At 38.0% G+C, this 14,205-nt stretch overlaps 2 protein-coding genes across 6 annotated transcripts in view; one reads left to right on the forward strand and one right to left on the reverse strand.

Moving 5' to 3' along the window:
* The first annotated feature begins 47 nt into the window (after positions 1-47).
* On the forward strand, positions 48-9,682 carry LOC132875236 (hyaluronan and proteoglycan link protein 3-like). 3 transcript variants are annotated; one of them, XM_060911939.1, is made up of 6 exons: positions 48-399; positions 1,119-1,172; positions 3,934-4,086; positions 5,624-5,992; positions 6,270-6,572; positions 7,803-9,682. In XM_060911939.1, coding segments are annotated over exons 2-6 (1,110 nt in total). In that variant the 5' UTR covers positions 48-399; positions 1,119-1,171; the 3' UTR covers positions 8,087-9,682. The 3 variants fall into 3 exon arrangements, with proteins under 3 accessions (XP_060767922.1, XP_060767923.1, XP_060767924.1); XM_060911940.1 differs by lacking the exon at positions 1,119-1,172; XM_060911941.1 differs by lacking the exons at positions 48-399; positions 1,119-1,172 and adding an exon at positions 1,290-1,367.
* An 851-nt stretch (positions 9,683-10,533) lies between these two features.
* The window catches only part of acana (aggrecan a), a 30,990-nt gene continuing 27,318 nt past the window's right edge, over positions 10,534-14,205 (reverse strand). For 2 of the 3 annotated variants that reach the window (XM_060911938.1, XM_060911936.1), the window contains 5 exons: positions 12,712-12,870; positions 12,546-12,628; positions 12,311-12,455; positions 12,021-12,203; positions 10,534-11,221 (listed from right to left, as the gene is read on the reverse strand). In XM_060911938.1, the coding sequence (XP_060767921.1) occupies positions 11,145-11,221; positions 12,021-12,203; positions 12,311-12,455; positions 12,546-12,628; positions 12,712-12,870 (647 nt within the window). In that variant the 3' untranslated portion in view covers positions 10,534-11,144. Of the gene's footprint in view, positions 11,222-11,715; positions 11,803-12,020; positions 12,204-12,310; positions 12,456-12,545; positions 12,629-12,711; positions 12,871-14,205 lie in introns of those variants that run through there. The other variant, XM_060911937.1, reaches the window with a different exon arrangement.

The raw sequence follows: 14,205 nt of genomic DNA on the forward strand, positions 1-14,205 counted from the left end.
CTGGCAAATGCAGGAGATTATATTAACATTTACAGCCAAGGATTTCATGGTCTAAACTTTATTACACAAATTACAGGCTCCTCCTCATCTCCCTGCACCCGATCAGCATTCCTACCCCGGAGCAAAGCCTTTCATCTGATACTGTGAGTGTATACACACCACCCTCTAAACCCACGTAATGGCTCTCTCTGTGTGAGTACAGATGGGGGGACTCAAGATGTGCTCTGAAACAGGCAGCTGACGAATCAGCTAAGCCCCTTCTTCTACCTTTTTTTCTTTTTCTTTTTTCCCTGGAGTTTAAGATTTTTATCTGCCCAGGTGTGTGTAGTCTGTGCTGGTAGGTACGAGTGGTGAGACCTTGCAGTTTTGAGTTCTGTAATTGCAAAAAGAGAAAAGGAGGTAAGATGAAAATTAAAAAAAAAATTGTGTGTTTTTTTTCTTTACTATTTAGATTTTTTTTTTAATGGTAGCTTGGGACCTACACCAGCTACATGATACTGCATTTCTGCAAAGCTGTTATTATGTTCTTGGCACTGTCTTAACCTGTTATGCGATTTGTGGACACTTTGTGGCAAGCAAGATGTCTCTCTTCTTTCAGTATTGTATGACAGTTGTTTCCTGGTGAGCTCATCTTTTACGGTTCAGACTGTAGTGATAAATGAACCAGAACAAAACTCATCATCAGAAAGATGGGGAAAAAATTTGTCAGCAGAAATGAGAGCCAAAAATGCTTAGATTGGGGGAACAAGAAAACAATTCCTCGTCTAACTTCCAAATGGGTTTTATAATTACAATTCAGTGTGTCTGAGTAAATACTGCAATTAAATCTGCTAGTTTTCCATGAATGAATGTTTTTGAATTTGCAATATAGTATGGCTGAAGTGTTTGTAACCCCCAGTGTTGTTATATTATTTAGCTTAATTAAATGTAGTTAAACAAAAAAAGTTAATTTCCTGTTGCTGTGATGATTCATTTCTCTATAGTCTGACATATTTGAATATATTAAAGTGAGAAGATCCTCCTCTAGCAGGGCTTTAAATGACTTCTTGTCTTATGTCTCGTCTTTCTTATCTCTTCTTTCCATCCTCTCGCCTCAACGGAAACTTGGTATTTCTAAGCCTGCTTTAAAGCCAGCTACAGGAACTCAAGAAAGTGCAATTAGAGACCACAGAGTGAGTAGACGTGTGGATCACTATAGATGCCTGTTTTTATATATATATATATATATATATATATATATATATATATATATATATATATATATATATACAGTGGCATGCAAAAGTTTGGGCACCCTTGCTGAAAATGTCTGTTACTGTGAATAGTCAAGTGAGCAGAAGATGAACTGATCACCAAAAGGCATAAAGGTAAAGATGCGACATTTCTTTTCAGCGTTTTATGCAAAATTTGTGCATTATTTTTGTTTTGTACAATTGGAGAGTGAAAAAAGAAAAGGAACACCATGTGAAAGTTTGGGAACCCCAATAAATTTGAGTTCTCAGGTAACTTTTACCAAGGTTCCAGACCTTAATTAGCTTATTGAGCTGTGGCTTGTTCAAGGGCAATTCCATGTAAATGTCAACCTCACCGTGCAAAAATAAAGCAACATGTAATACATCAAAACCACTCCCAGAGATCTCACCTAGGCCTGTATTTTACAGATGTGAATAAGTTGAACCAATTTGTAACCAACCTAATATGTGACTGTCAGTCTTTCTTTCTTATAATGTAAAACCCAAGCTAAAATCAACTTTGATCATGTACAATTCTATATTATTGCCACAAGCCACAGAAATGTATGCAAAAATCCACAAAACAGCAAAACAATAGCCATCCTAAATATTATTTAAGAACTTTGATAGTTTTAGCTGATATTTAGAGAGTTTTTCAAAGGGTTATGGTGGTTAAATTGCTGATTTTCTAAACATACGCCATGTCTATTTCAGACGCGTCACATCCGTAACGGAATTTCGTCACATCCATAACGCTGACTTTTCCTTCCGAAACTCTGCATGAAATACAAAATATTTTAAACAAAGATTTTTTTTATATTCACCTTGGACCCCTCTATCAAATGGATATCTCCATTTCGACATTAGGTTTACAATTTCACAGAGTTTGATAAAAATGTACAGTCACCCAAGAAAAGTGATACTTTTTCTGTCACATCCATAACGCATCTTTTATTGGCATTTTCTGGCATGCCCTAGATGTACTATGGGAATTGTTCTTGTTCTATCACTTCTCCAGTATGGTACAGCCTTAAAATATGCAACACCTGTTTAAATACTGGGAGACAATAAAACATGCACTGGGTCATTTGTTGCCATTTTGAGTTCAAGTGTCACGTCCATAACGCTGGAATTGCTCTCAAATTCTTCGTTAGGAAAGGTCAGATGATGCAGATTTCAAAGCTGTATAAATTCTCTGACTCTTCAAACTTGTCCCTAAAATCAACAGCCATGGGCTCCTCTAAGCAACTCCCTCGCATTCTGAATAATAAAATAATTGATGCTCGCAAAGCAGGAGAAGGCTACAAGAACACAGCAAAGTGTTTTCAGGTAGCTGTTTCCTCAGACTGTAATGTTATTAAGAAATGACAGTTAACAGAAACAGTGGAGATCAAGGTGAGGTCTGGAAGATGAAGAAAACTTTCTGAAAGAACTGCTCATTGGATTACTAGAAAGGCAAATAAAAACCCCTGTTTGACTGCAAATGACCTTCAGAAAGTTTTAGCAGACCCTGGAATGGTAGTGCACTGTTCTACTATGCAGCAACACCTGAACAAATATGACCTTCATGAGAGAGTCATCAGAAGAAAACCTTTCCTGCGTCCTAGCCACAAAATTCAGTGTCTGAAGTTTGCAAATGAACATCTAAGCAAGCCTGATGCATTTTGGAAACAAGTCCTGTGGACTGATGAAATCAAAATAGAACTTTTTGGCCAGAATATGCAAAGGTATGTTTGGAGAAAAAAGGGTGACAAATTCCAGGAAAAGAACACCTCTCCGACTCTTAAGCATGGGTGTGGATTGATCATGCTTTGGGGTCGTGTTGCAGCCAGTGGCACAGGGCACATTTCATTGGTTGAGGGAAGCATGGATTCAAATATATATCAGCAAACTCTGGAAGCAAACATCACACCATCTGTAAAAAAGTTGAAGTTAAAAAGAGGACGGGTCCTACAATAAGACGATGATCAAAAACACACCTCAAAATCTACAATGGAAGACCTCAAGAAGCACAAGCTGAAGGTTGTGCCATGGCCCTCACAGTCCCCTGACCTAAACATCATTGAAAATCTGTGAATAGATCTCAAAAGAGCAGTGCATGCAAGATAGCCCAAGAAACTTGTAGAACTGGAAGCCTTTTGCAAAGACATCTGTGTGAAAATCCCTCAGGTAAGAACTGAAAGATTATTAGCTGGCTACAAAAAGTGTTTACAAGCTGTGATACTTGCCAAAGGCGGTGTTACTAAGTACTGACCATGTCAGGTGCCCAAACTTTTGCTTCAAGTCCTTTTCATTTTTTGGTATTTTACGCCTGTAAATGATGGAAATAAAAATGTAATCTTGCGGAAAATATTAAAGAAATGTGTCATCTTTACCCTTATGCCTTTTAGTGATCAGCTCATCTTCTGCTCAATTAACTATTCACAGTAACAGACATTTTCAGCAAGGGTGCCCAAACTTTTGCATGCCACTATATATATATATATATATATATATATATATATACACACACACACCAGTAAAAAGCGGGAAATGTTACATTATTATCAAAGCAAAGAGGAGCTTTTTCTGTTCTGATTTTTTCTTTTTCTTTTTTTTTGGCCAAGCTTTGCTTGGTATTGCCCGTCTTTGGGTGCCTTACTATGGATTCAGAAAGACAGTTATTTTTATTGCCTAAACAGTTTTGCTATCACTGTTATAGTGGGAGGATTTTCAAGTGAGCTGTTCCAAATGGGAAAACTGCACACTCTACTGGCCTTTACCCTGCAAATACTTTACTCTTGCCATGGAATGTCCACTTCGTCCAATGGCTTCTTCTACCATGACATCTTGAATGGAAACGGGAATGGAGAAAGTATGTTTATAGGGAGTGCCTGCTGAAAATAGTATTGTGGTAATTTTACAAAAATATTTACTACATTTATGGTGGTAAAGAAAATACTTTCTACTTTTTAAACAAGATGTTTTCATTGACATACGTAGAGTAGTGTGTATGAACATGTTACTTTTAGATTATCTCATCTCATCTCATTATCTCTAGCCGCTTTATCCTGTTCTACAGGGTCGCAAGCAAGCTGGAGCCTATCCCAGCTGACTACGGGCGAAAGGCGGGGTACACCCTGGACAAGTCACCAGGTCATCACAGGGCTGACACATAGACACAGACAACCATTCACACTCACATTCACACCTACGGTCAATTTAGAGTCACCAGTTAACCTAACCTGCATGTCTTTGGATTGTAGGGGAAACCAGAGCACCCAGAGGAAACCCACGCGGACACGGGGAGAACATGCAAACTCCACACAGAAAGGCCCTCGCCGGCCACGGGGCTCGAACCCGGACCTTCTTGCTGTGAGGCGACAGCGCTAACCACTACACCACCGTGCCGCCCACTTTTAGATTATTTTACGTAATAAAAATACAGTAGGGGCGGCACGGTGGTGTAGTGGTTAGCGCTGTCGCCTCACAGCAAGAAGGTCCGGGTTCGAGCCCCGTGGCCAGTGAGGGCCTTTCTGTGTAGAGTTTGCATGTTCTCCCCGTGTCCACGTGGGTTTCCTCCGGGTGCTCCGGTTTCCCCCACAGTCCAAAGACATGCAGGTTAGGTTAACTGGTGACTCTAAATTGACCGTAGGTGTGAATGTGAGTGTGAATGGTTGTCTGTGTCTATGTGTCAGCCCTGTGATGACCTGGCGACTTGTCCAGGGTGTACCCCGCCTTTCGCCCGTAGTCAGCTGGGATAGACTCCAGCTTGCCTGCGACCCTGTAGAACAGGATAAAGCGGCTACAGATAATGAGATGAGAAAAATACAGTAGATTGGACAAGTTTTCAAACCAGGAGGCGAAAGCCAGCACAACAGTTTTTCCACATTTATACTATATATACAGATGTGGCAGCCTGTGAAAACCATTCACATGGTGACATTTTGTACTATATTCTATATATAACTGAATTTAGAGATTCCACTGTGACTGCAAATGCGCAACGTTGTAGATGCAAACTATATTATAGGCAGAAAAAAAATCTAATTTGGTCAAACCCAGATTTTTCATCTTTTTGGCTGTTTGCTACAAGTCAACCACATCAACATCCAGTAGGTTTCCTCAGGCTGCACTGCAAAAAATTGAAAACTGAATTTGAGGAGAAAATTACTTAATACTAGTGAAATTATCTTGCTGCATGGACAGATATTTTTACTTGATAAGACACCTTAGAATAAGTTGGTTGCAAGGTTTAATAATCTCAGAATTGGTGTCTTGTATTCTTCTAATAGGAACTGCTAGATCGTTCCAACTATTTTCAAGATATTTTAACTTGCTAAGATATCATTTTTTGCAGTGTGCCACACATATCTTGTGAGCATGTCTTCTCATTATTTTATTATTTACAGTTCATTTCAATGGCATAAAACTACGAGTTGAGGCTCAGCCGCACTCTGTGTTTGCTGTGAGGAGCAGTAATGTCACTCTGCCCTGCCAATTCCAGTACGAGCCCTCATTAATCAACCCACGGAGGGTGAGGGTAAAATGGTCCTTTCTACCACTCTCTGGGGACCAAGAGTCCAATGTGCTTGTGTCTATTGGTCACCGTCAACGAAGCTTCGGAGCATTTAAAGACCGAGTGCATCTTCAGAAGGATGTCCAAGGAGACATTTCACTCATTATCACCAACGTGAGGCTGAAGGACAGTGGACAGTATCGCTGTGAGGTTATTGATGGGTTGGAAGACGAGAGTGCAACAGTGGATTTGAGACTGAGAGGTATGAACTAAGCTTCTCAAATACAAGCTTTGTCATTTTTCTGACAAATATAACCTTTAAAACTTCATTAGATTATGTGGCCTATAAAATGTCTCAGCAGGTTTTCAGTTATATATGAAAGAGACATTTGACATGTCTAGTAGTAGTAAGTGAAGACATTTCTTCCATTGTCTAAGGTCCTTCATCAGTTCTATGGAATGAAAGGAAATTCCTTGCCATGTTTCTCTCTGTGTGTAACCCAACAAACATTGATCATAGATTAGTCCATGTGTTTCAGGTGTGGTGTTTCCCTACCAGCCTCATCATGGCCGCTACCACCTAACCTTCCAGGAAGCCCAAAAAGCCTGTAATGCCCAAGATGCTGTTGTTGCCACATTCGATCAGCTCTTTGCTGCCTGGCAGGAAGGGTTGGACTGGTGTAATGCTGGCTGGCTGGCAGATGGCACAGTGCAGTACCCCATTGTCCAGCCCCGACTACCTTGTGGAGGCCTTGATCTGGCTCCTGGAATACGCAGCTATGGAGCCAGGCACAAACATAGACACCACTATGATGTCTTCTGTTTTACCTCCACTGTTACAGGTAAGACTACATTTTGCCTTCCATCTTTTTAATGATGGGAAATACTTTTCTGTTGAGTTTTGTACAGAAAGTTGTTATAGTCTTCTTTCAGTGGCGATTGCTCAGTTATTTATAACAACATTAAAGTAAAGTGTCTTCCATGACTAAAATAAATACATGAATGACGACAACAAATGGTATATGAAATCTGTGCTAATTTCCAGCTGGAAATTAATTTAGGCTAAAGTTAGGTATCATATAATTAAAACTAAAGCTTAGCACGCTAACATTAGTCTAACTATTATATTGCATGAAATAGCTTGCTAGAAATTTTGGCTACTGGGTAGTACAGTATAATATTTAGTGTAATGTTAGCTAGCTTGATAACTTGGTTTTAATGACACTTTAGCCTACGTTTCGCTAGCTTGTTATCAAACATGTCTAAACACTTCTCCTGAAGAGATAACATTATCTATTTAACTGACAGTATTAGCATAGTGCTGTGTTGAGGTTGCTGGTTACTGTTGAGCTGAAAATTGACACTTTTTTTCTCCCTTGTTTAGCCAGGGGGCCAATGCTATTTTCACTCTGATAAGAAATGCTAACAAGAAATATATTCACCATACATTTATAACTATATATAAATATCAGAATGACAAAACAATGGCAGAGGTTTTGCTTCTATGTGACAATCAAAATACTTGCACCCAGTATGAGCAATGCTAATCTCCACCAGGCTAAAGGTGTTAATATGTGAAAATAGAAGCATATTTTCTGATATTTTCTATTACGTTAAATAGAAACACATTTTAGTCTGTGATACTAGTTAGCCTAATGCTAGCTAGAATGATAGAAATTCTGGTTGCATGCTATTATATCAATATGTATTATAGACTAATGTTTGCTAGTGCCTGGTTTTAATTACATGATATTTAGTCTGCCTTTAGCTCACTTGTTTAACTTGGCTTTTGAGTAGCTGTTGTTGAAGAGGTTATCATTAGATAAGCTAGCTATTTATCTGGGAAGATTAGTATAGTGCTGTATATAGTTAGATAGTTAGCTTGAAGATAGCTGTGGAGCCAAAGCTATTTTTAGTGTGTGATAACAAATTCTGACAACTTAAGTCAAAGTAGTAAGTTGTTTCTCATGATATAACTGAAATTGAATCCCAAATGGGTCTGTATTAGTTTTATGCACGTACGAAAGTCTTATATAAACCTGACATTGGTCTATTGTTCTATTCTCCTCAAGGACAAGTGTACTTCTTGCAGCATCGTCAGAAGCTCAACCTTACCATGGCAGTCCAGGCCTGTACTGAAGACGGTGCTCAGATTGCCAAAGTTGGTCAGTTGTTTGCAGCATGGAAGTTTTTGGGGCTGGATCAATGTGATGCAGGATGGCTGGCGGATGGAAGTCTGCGCTATCCAATCAGCAACCCTCGCCCAAACTGTGGCCCTCACAAGTCAGGGGTCCGTAGCTTTGGGTTTCCTTTGCCATACCACAAACATGGTGTATACTGCTATAAATCTAGGTAAAGGCTCTTTAAGACTTAGTGCCTGTTGAATGTGAAATAAGAGGTATAAGAGCCTTCTGTCCAATTGTATGTTTGGACTTTTCGAAGAACTTGGATGAAAAGAGATGGAAGGACAAATTTTGTTGACCGTTAAACCTGACATATTTTCCAGATCTAATTGGTATTCTCCCTCAGATTGATTTGAATAGCTTTGGTCAAAAGGAGAAAAACTAATTATGTGAAAGTATCTAGTTCATAATTTCAGTGACCAATTATAACAAGGGAATATAGACACTGTGTTTTTCCAATTAACTTCCATCTGATTAAACTAATTCTAGTCAATCATCCGCTGATGATGAGGCAACTTTTTTTTTTGACACACTTTGACTAATACATTTTTAATTTCACATTATTCATAAGGGAACAATATTTACCTTACTAACTTCACAAAAAAAATGTCAAGATCCACTAAACTAAAACAAAAAACTAATTGTTCCCTGAAAATGATTTGTATTTAAAGACAAAGCTGCTCAGATTGATCCAACATAATTTTCTTTTCATTAATCACAGGAAGGGTTACATATTTCCAGTTATGTTAGGCTAAAAATTTCTGGCAAGTTCTTTTGAGTTGCTTATTATTTTAGTGGCGCTTCGGGACCCTGAAGCACTTTCTGAACTAAAAAATGATACTGTGATTATTGCCTTGTAGATATTTATACGATCAATTATTTTATCATACCTTCCTTTTCTGAAGTAAATTTTTTAGATTCATAGTCATTTCTAAGAAATAGGAAAGATGTAACTTTTTGTGACTTTTTTATATTATGTTCTATATGAATACAAAATGGTGGTGGTTTAATTCAATACAAGAACATAAACATGCCATTTTAGTGACAAACATTAGCAATTGTACATTTACAGGCATATTGAAATGACTGCATAATGCATATTTCTCTCAACAGTGTATTTTTCTATCATTAATTATTGCAATGAAGCTAGATACTGATGAACCCAATGACCCAACCTTCTCAGCCTGCACTGATCAAGGATCAGTTCTACATCCTAATGAGTCCTGTTAGATTACCATGGTGAACTCAACTGTAGATAATCACACTTGCTTGAAAAATGAGTTACTGCCTTACATATTTCCACGTAAACTCTGAAACTGAACCTGTCCTACCACTAGGGGTCTCAGTGTGTGAGTTTACCCAGTGGACGTGGAGGAGCTCTAGGTAAGAGAGGAGAAAGGGCCTTGTGCATAAGAGGAGCCCTAAAAGAGCCCATTCAGTCAAAGGCCACCCTACACTCCACCCCACTGTGCACACTGCAATGCTTGTAGTTTTACAACTCATGTAACTCCAAGGGGCCTTACTGTTCTACTCCAAGCTTAGCTGCATTTTTAGACTGGGCTGGGCAAGTTGAAAACACTTTCCATCACCTGTGAATTGTGAATAACGTTTCAGAGTAAAAGTCCTAAAACCAGACGTGTGACTTTCTTTGCCCGTGACTGCATGTCTGTTCCCCAACACCCCCCTCCACCCCCACCCCAGGAATACACAATGAATTAAATTCTTTCTTTAACTGTGATCTGTGGAATGTTTTATTTGGCATTTCTCATCTCTTCACTTTTTTTTTTTTTTGTAAAAAATACATTTATTCAAGCAAAAAACAGACTGTGTAGTGTCATCTGTGAATATCTATAACGATAACAGCCAAATCTGATGGCAACCTTGGTCTCTCAGGGTGCATTTCTCTTCTTGAGCATGGCTTAGTCTCCTCTCATTATCTTCCTTTTCCAATACAAAAATCTGAGTCTTCTATCAAAGTCTGCATTTATGTCCTGGATCTCTACTGCATGTGTTGCACGTATCAGCTCAATATTCATGATAAAAACAAGCTCTGAGTTTGTAAGAGTTCACCAACTGCTTGGGGAAGAGAGAGGCACAGCCCCTAATTGATTTTTAACAAACCCGAGAACTGGGTATTTCATAAGATAGACATTCAAAAGGCACATGTGATAAATGATAGTAGCTGAAATGCATTAGAGGAAAAAGAAAACATCGCTGAGGTCTTGTGAGAACTGGAAATGAGAGCTATTTAAAGAGGGCAATGCTGGTCTCACAGTACTGTGCCCTGCACAGCACACAATAAAACAAAAACATGGTAATATATGGCAAAAATTATCTTTGTTCATGTCTAAGATGACAGTTTGACAGGATCTGGCCATCAAGCACTGCTTTTGCCAAAATTAATGTTTTTGTGTAGTGTGTATTTTTTTTGTTTTCTACATGTATCTGTTATTTAGGCCTTAGGAGATGGGCAAACCAAGTCAAATTGCCAGGTAGAATGTAATATTGTGAGAAGTCAATAAATACACCTAATGTCACATTGCTGTCATCAGAAGTATCAAAAATGACACTTTTTTGGTAATTTGTATGAAATAAATTAATTGTATGTAAACTTTCTTATTTATGGCTATACATTTTTTAGACTCACTATCCATTCTGATAGACTACAGAGGAAAATAATACTTTACATAATTTAATCTTTTATGTACTTGCATACGTTCAGTAAGTGCGATAAAAAAAATTTGTAACTTGCAAACTGAACACAATTGTGTCCAAAGCAGCAAAAAAAAAAAAAAATCCCCGAACCTTCTTTCATTGTCCCTCTCAGAAGAAGGATTGCACAATTCTTAGCTATTTCCTTTTGGCAGAAAATTCCAGACTGTCTGGATGAAAGATCCTCCTCTGGAAGGTTTTGTAAAATTCAGCTGATACTGATAACCTGATTCAGTAGGTGCAAGTTCAGCAATCCAATTACACTAACTATGGGAATAAATATTACTTTCATAAATAACGTGGCTTCCTGGATGAGGTGGTGAAAAGAATCACAAAATAGACTACTTTTTTTTCATTCTTATCAAAGCACTACAACATGTTGGGAGTGACACTATATACAGGTTGGCACTTATCTTAAAAATAACACTTTTTAATACATAATGCATTCTCAACTCAAGGCCATGAAAAAGAAGATTTAAATGATTAAAAAAAATCTCTTAACTATTTCTTCTTAAGTTATTAGGGGTGCTTCCTCAATGATGTCCTCTTCCCAGATTGACGCCTAATGGATCTCTTCTGTTGTCTTCTTTTGATCTCTAAGAGAACAAAATGATAATGTCAAATAAATGATAAAAAGTAGATTCAAACATAATGTATACATACATACATTTACTGGCCATTTTATTCGAAACATCTGTATACTTGCTTTTTCATGTACTTATCTAATCTGCCAATCAATTGGCAGCAGTGTGATGCACACAGTCATGCAGACACAGGTAAAGAACATCAGTTAATGTTTACATCAACCATTAGAATGAGGAAAAATGTGATCTCGGGGACTTTCAGTGTGGCATGGTCGTTAGTGCCATACAGGTTGGTTTGAGTATTTTGGAAACTGCTAATTTTCACACACAACAGTCTGTAAAGTATACACAGAATGGTGTGGAACACAAAAATCATCCAGTGGGTGGCTTCAAGCTGACAGAAAGTTTACAGTAAGCCAAATAATAATTTTTTTTTTACCACCATGGTGAGCAGAAAAGCATCTCAGAATGCACAACATATTGAACCCTGAGGCGGATGGACGACAACAGCAGAAGGTCACATTGGCTTCTACTCCTGTCAGCCAAGACCAGGGATCTGAGGCTACACTGGGCACAGACTCACAGACTCTGGTCTGGAGAAGATTAGAAAAAGACCAGGCAATATTTGTTCAATCTTCAGTTGTATTCTGCGACATGATTGGCTAACTGGATAATAGTGTTAATGTGCAGGTTTTGAGTAGTTCCTAATAAAGTGGACAGCAAGTATACATCAGAATGTATGTAACATAATATAAACATATCAAACGATATGGAACAACTATTTTCCTAATCATGTAAAGATATCACTTACGGGGTATGCATTCCACCCGTGGCTTCTGCCAGTGTCCATCTGCCATGCAGCGGACCACAGGTTGATGGCGTTGTCTGAAGCCATCATTGCACTGATATCTGATTACTGAGTTGACCTGATAGCGTTCCTTTTTAGTCCCAAACCACCTGGCATTCTTCAGCTCAGGAGGTTGGCCACATGTGACTGAGGAAAAAGTCACTTTTAATTTCTTTCAAAAGACTGAGCAATACCAAATGAAACTAGAGTAAGCATGTGGTCTTGAATATCTATATTTTAATGACTATATATACCTGGGCCAGTTTTGCATGTGAATGGTAGATGATAGTTGCAAGGCACATCATTCCATTGCCCGTTTTCATGCCAGATCATCACCACGCAATCCTCGGCAGAGTCGAAATAGCTATCTGGCTGGTTAGGCCTCCAGTTCTCATATTGCTGGGAAGAAAGGTGTTGTTAACATTCAAGAATTAGTTTACATAAAACTGGGCTGTTTTTCTCTCAGCAGCATGAACTGAACACACTTACCAATGGGGTTCCATCTGTCCACTGGAAGTCGTTCTCAAAAGTCTTATCATTTAGTCCAGTCCACTGGTAGTCCGCTACATAGGCTAAAGAAAAAGAGACACGATGTTATAATGGTAAGGACACATTCACAAACAGACTTACTGTGTTGACTTTGGACTTCACTCACAGTTAACGAATGCTTGCTCTTCTGGGTTGGTAATGCTGACCAGGTGAGCTCCAAGGTTTCGACAATTTTGTTCAGCCTCTTCCCACACTGTTCTCTCCGAGAAGTGCAGGTAACAGTTACCCTGAAACTTAGTCCAGCCCTCCTTACATGTTTCTGTGTCTGCAGTGACATATGAAGGGAGTGGGGGTCATGCTTTATTTCAGTGAGCTGCAAACCTGGTACAAACTGGGTTGGACATAAATACTTAGATAACGTTTCAACTGAGAAGACAAAGGATTATTAGATGGACAAGTAAGTTTGGAATTTTGTTATGACATTAACAATACGTATAGCATTTCCTACAATTCATAGTGCATTGTACAAGCCTTTATAACACGTTACATAGCATAATTAGCACTTTGTAGTGCCTACATTTACAGCCTAAGTCTGCTTATAAACAGCTACTGTACATTTACACGCATAAAACTTTTAAAGCATGAATATATGTCTTCGTTATCTCAGGGTACATAATGCATTATAATATCTTGTGCTATAGTGTGTTACATCATTTGTGTCTACAATTCTCTTAAGAACTAACTGATATTATGCTATTACATTTTTCTTAGTCCCCCATGAGGAAATTCTTATAGTCATATAGTAGCATGATAGTAAGAATAGTAAGAAAGAAAAATAAATCAATATAAATATGAGAGTATCAGTGTCTTACTGTGATAAGTGCATATACTTTGAAAGATAGCAGTCTCATATGGTGAATATACAGTACAAAAAGAATAACTGCTTGATCAGAGAAAAAAAAAACAGACATTCTAGCATAGAGAATTGTCTGTGTGCAAAAATAGGAATGATAGAATGCATTATAATTATAATGTATTATGTACCGTGACATTATTAAATCATATATTCATGCTTTAGAAAGTGTTATGCAAGTAACTGTGAACAGTTATACATGCTAACATCAGGAATAAGTTATTATGTATGCTGTGTGCAATGTACAATGTATTATGAATATACTAGGATATATCATTATAGAATATACAACCTGAAATCAGAAAAAGTTGGGACAGTATGTTGAAATTGAAATTAAAACTGAAAACAGTGATTTGTAAATAATCTTTGACATGTACATTATTGCACTAAAAACAATACAACAACACATTATTTGATGTTTTACTTCATTAATTTTTTTTCAAAATAAACAATTATTTAAATTTTGATTATTGTAACACATTTAAAAAAAAAAGTTGGGACTGTAAAGCATTTACTACTTTGTAATGTTGCCATTCCAGATGACACATAAAAGATGTTTAGAGACTGAAGACACCAAGTGACAAAGCGTTTCAGGTGTTATTTTGTCCCATTCTTTTTGCAAACAGGTCTTAAGGGGTTGTAGTTGTCATATTTTTTGTTTCAAAATTCACCACACATTTTCTGTTGGGGGGCGGCACAGTGGTGTAGTGGTTAGCGCTGTCGCCTCACAGCAAGAAGGTCTGGGTT

Source organism: Neoarius graeffei, chromosome 27 (assembly GCF_027579695.1).
Source record: "Neoarius graeffei isolate fNeoGra1 chromosome 27, fNeoGra1.pri, whole genome shotgun sequence".
Taxonomy (NCBI): domain Eukaryota; kingdom Metazoa; phylum Chordata; class Actinopteri; order Siluriformes; family Ariidae; genus Neoarius; species Neoarius graeffei.

Excerpts from the sequence above, each read along its gene's own strand:
- LOC132875236 (XM_060911939.1), top strand. Across the intron at positions 5,993-6,269 it reads AGTGGATTTGAGACTGAGAG|GTGTGGTGTTTCCCTACCAG; the intron begins GTATGAACTAAG and ends CATGTGTTTCAG. Across the intron at positions 6,573-7,802 it reads TTTTACCTCCACTGTTACAG|GACAAGTGTACTTCTTGCAG; the intron begins GTAAGACTACAT and ends ATTCTCCTCAAG.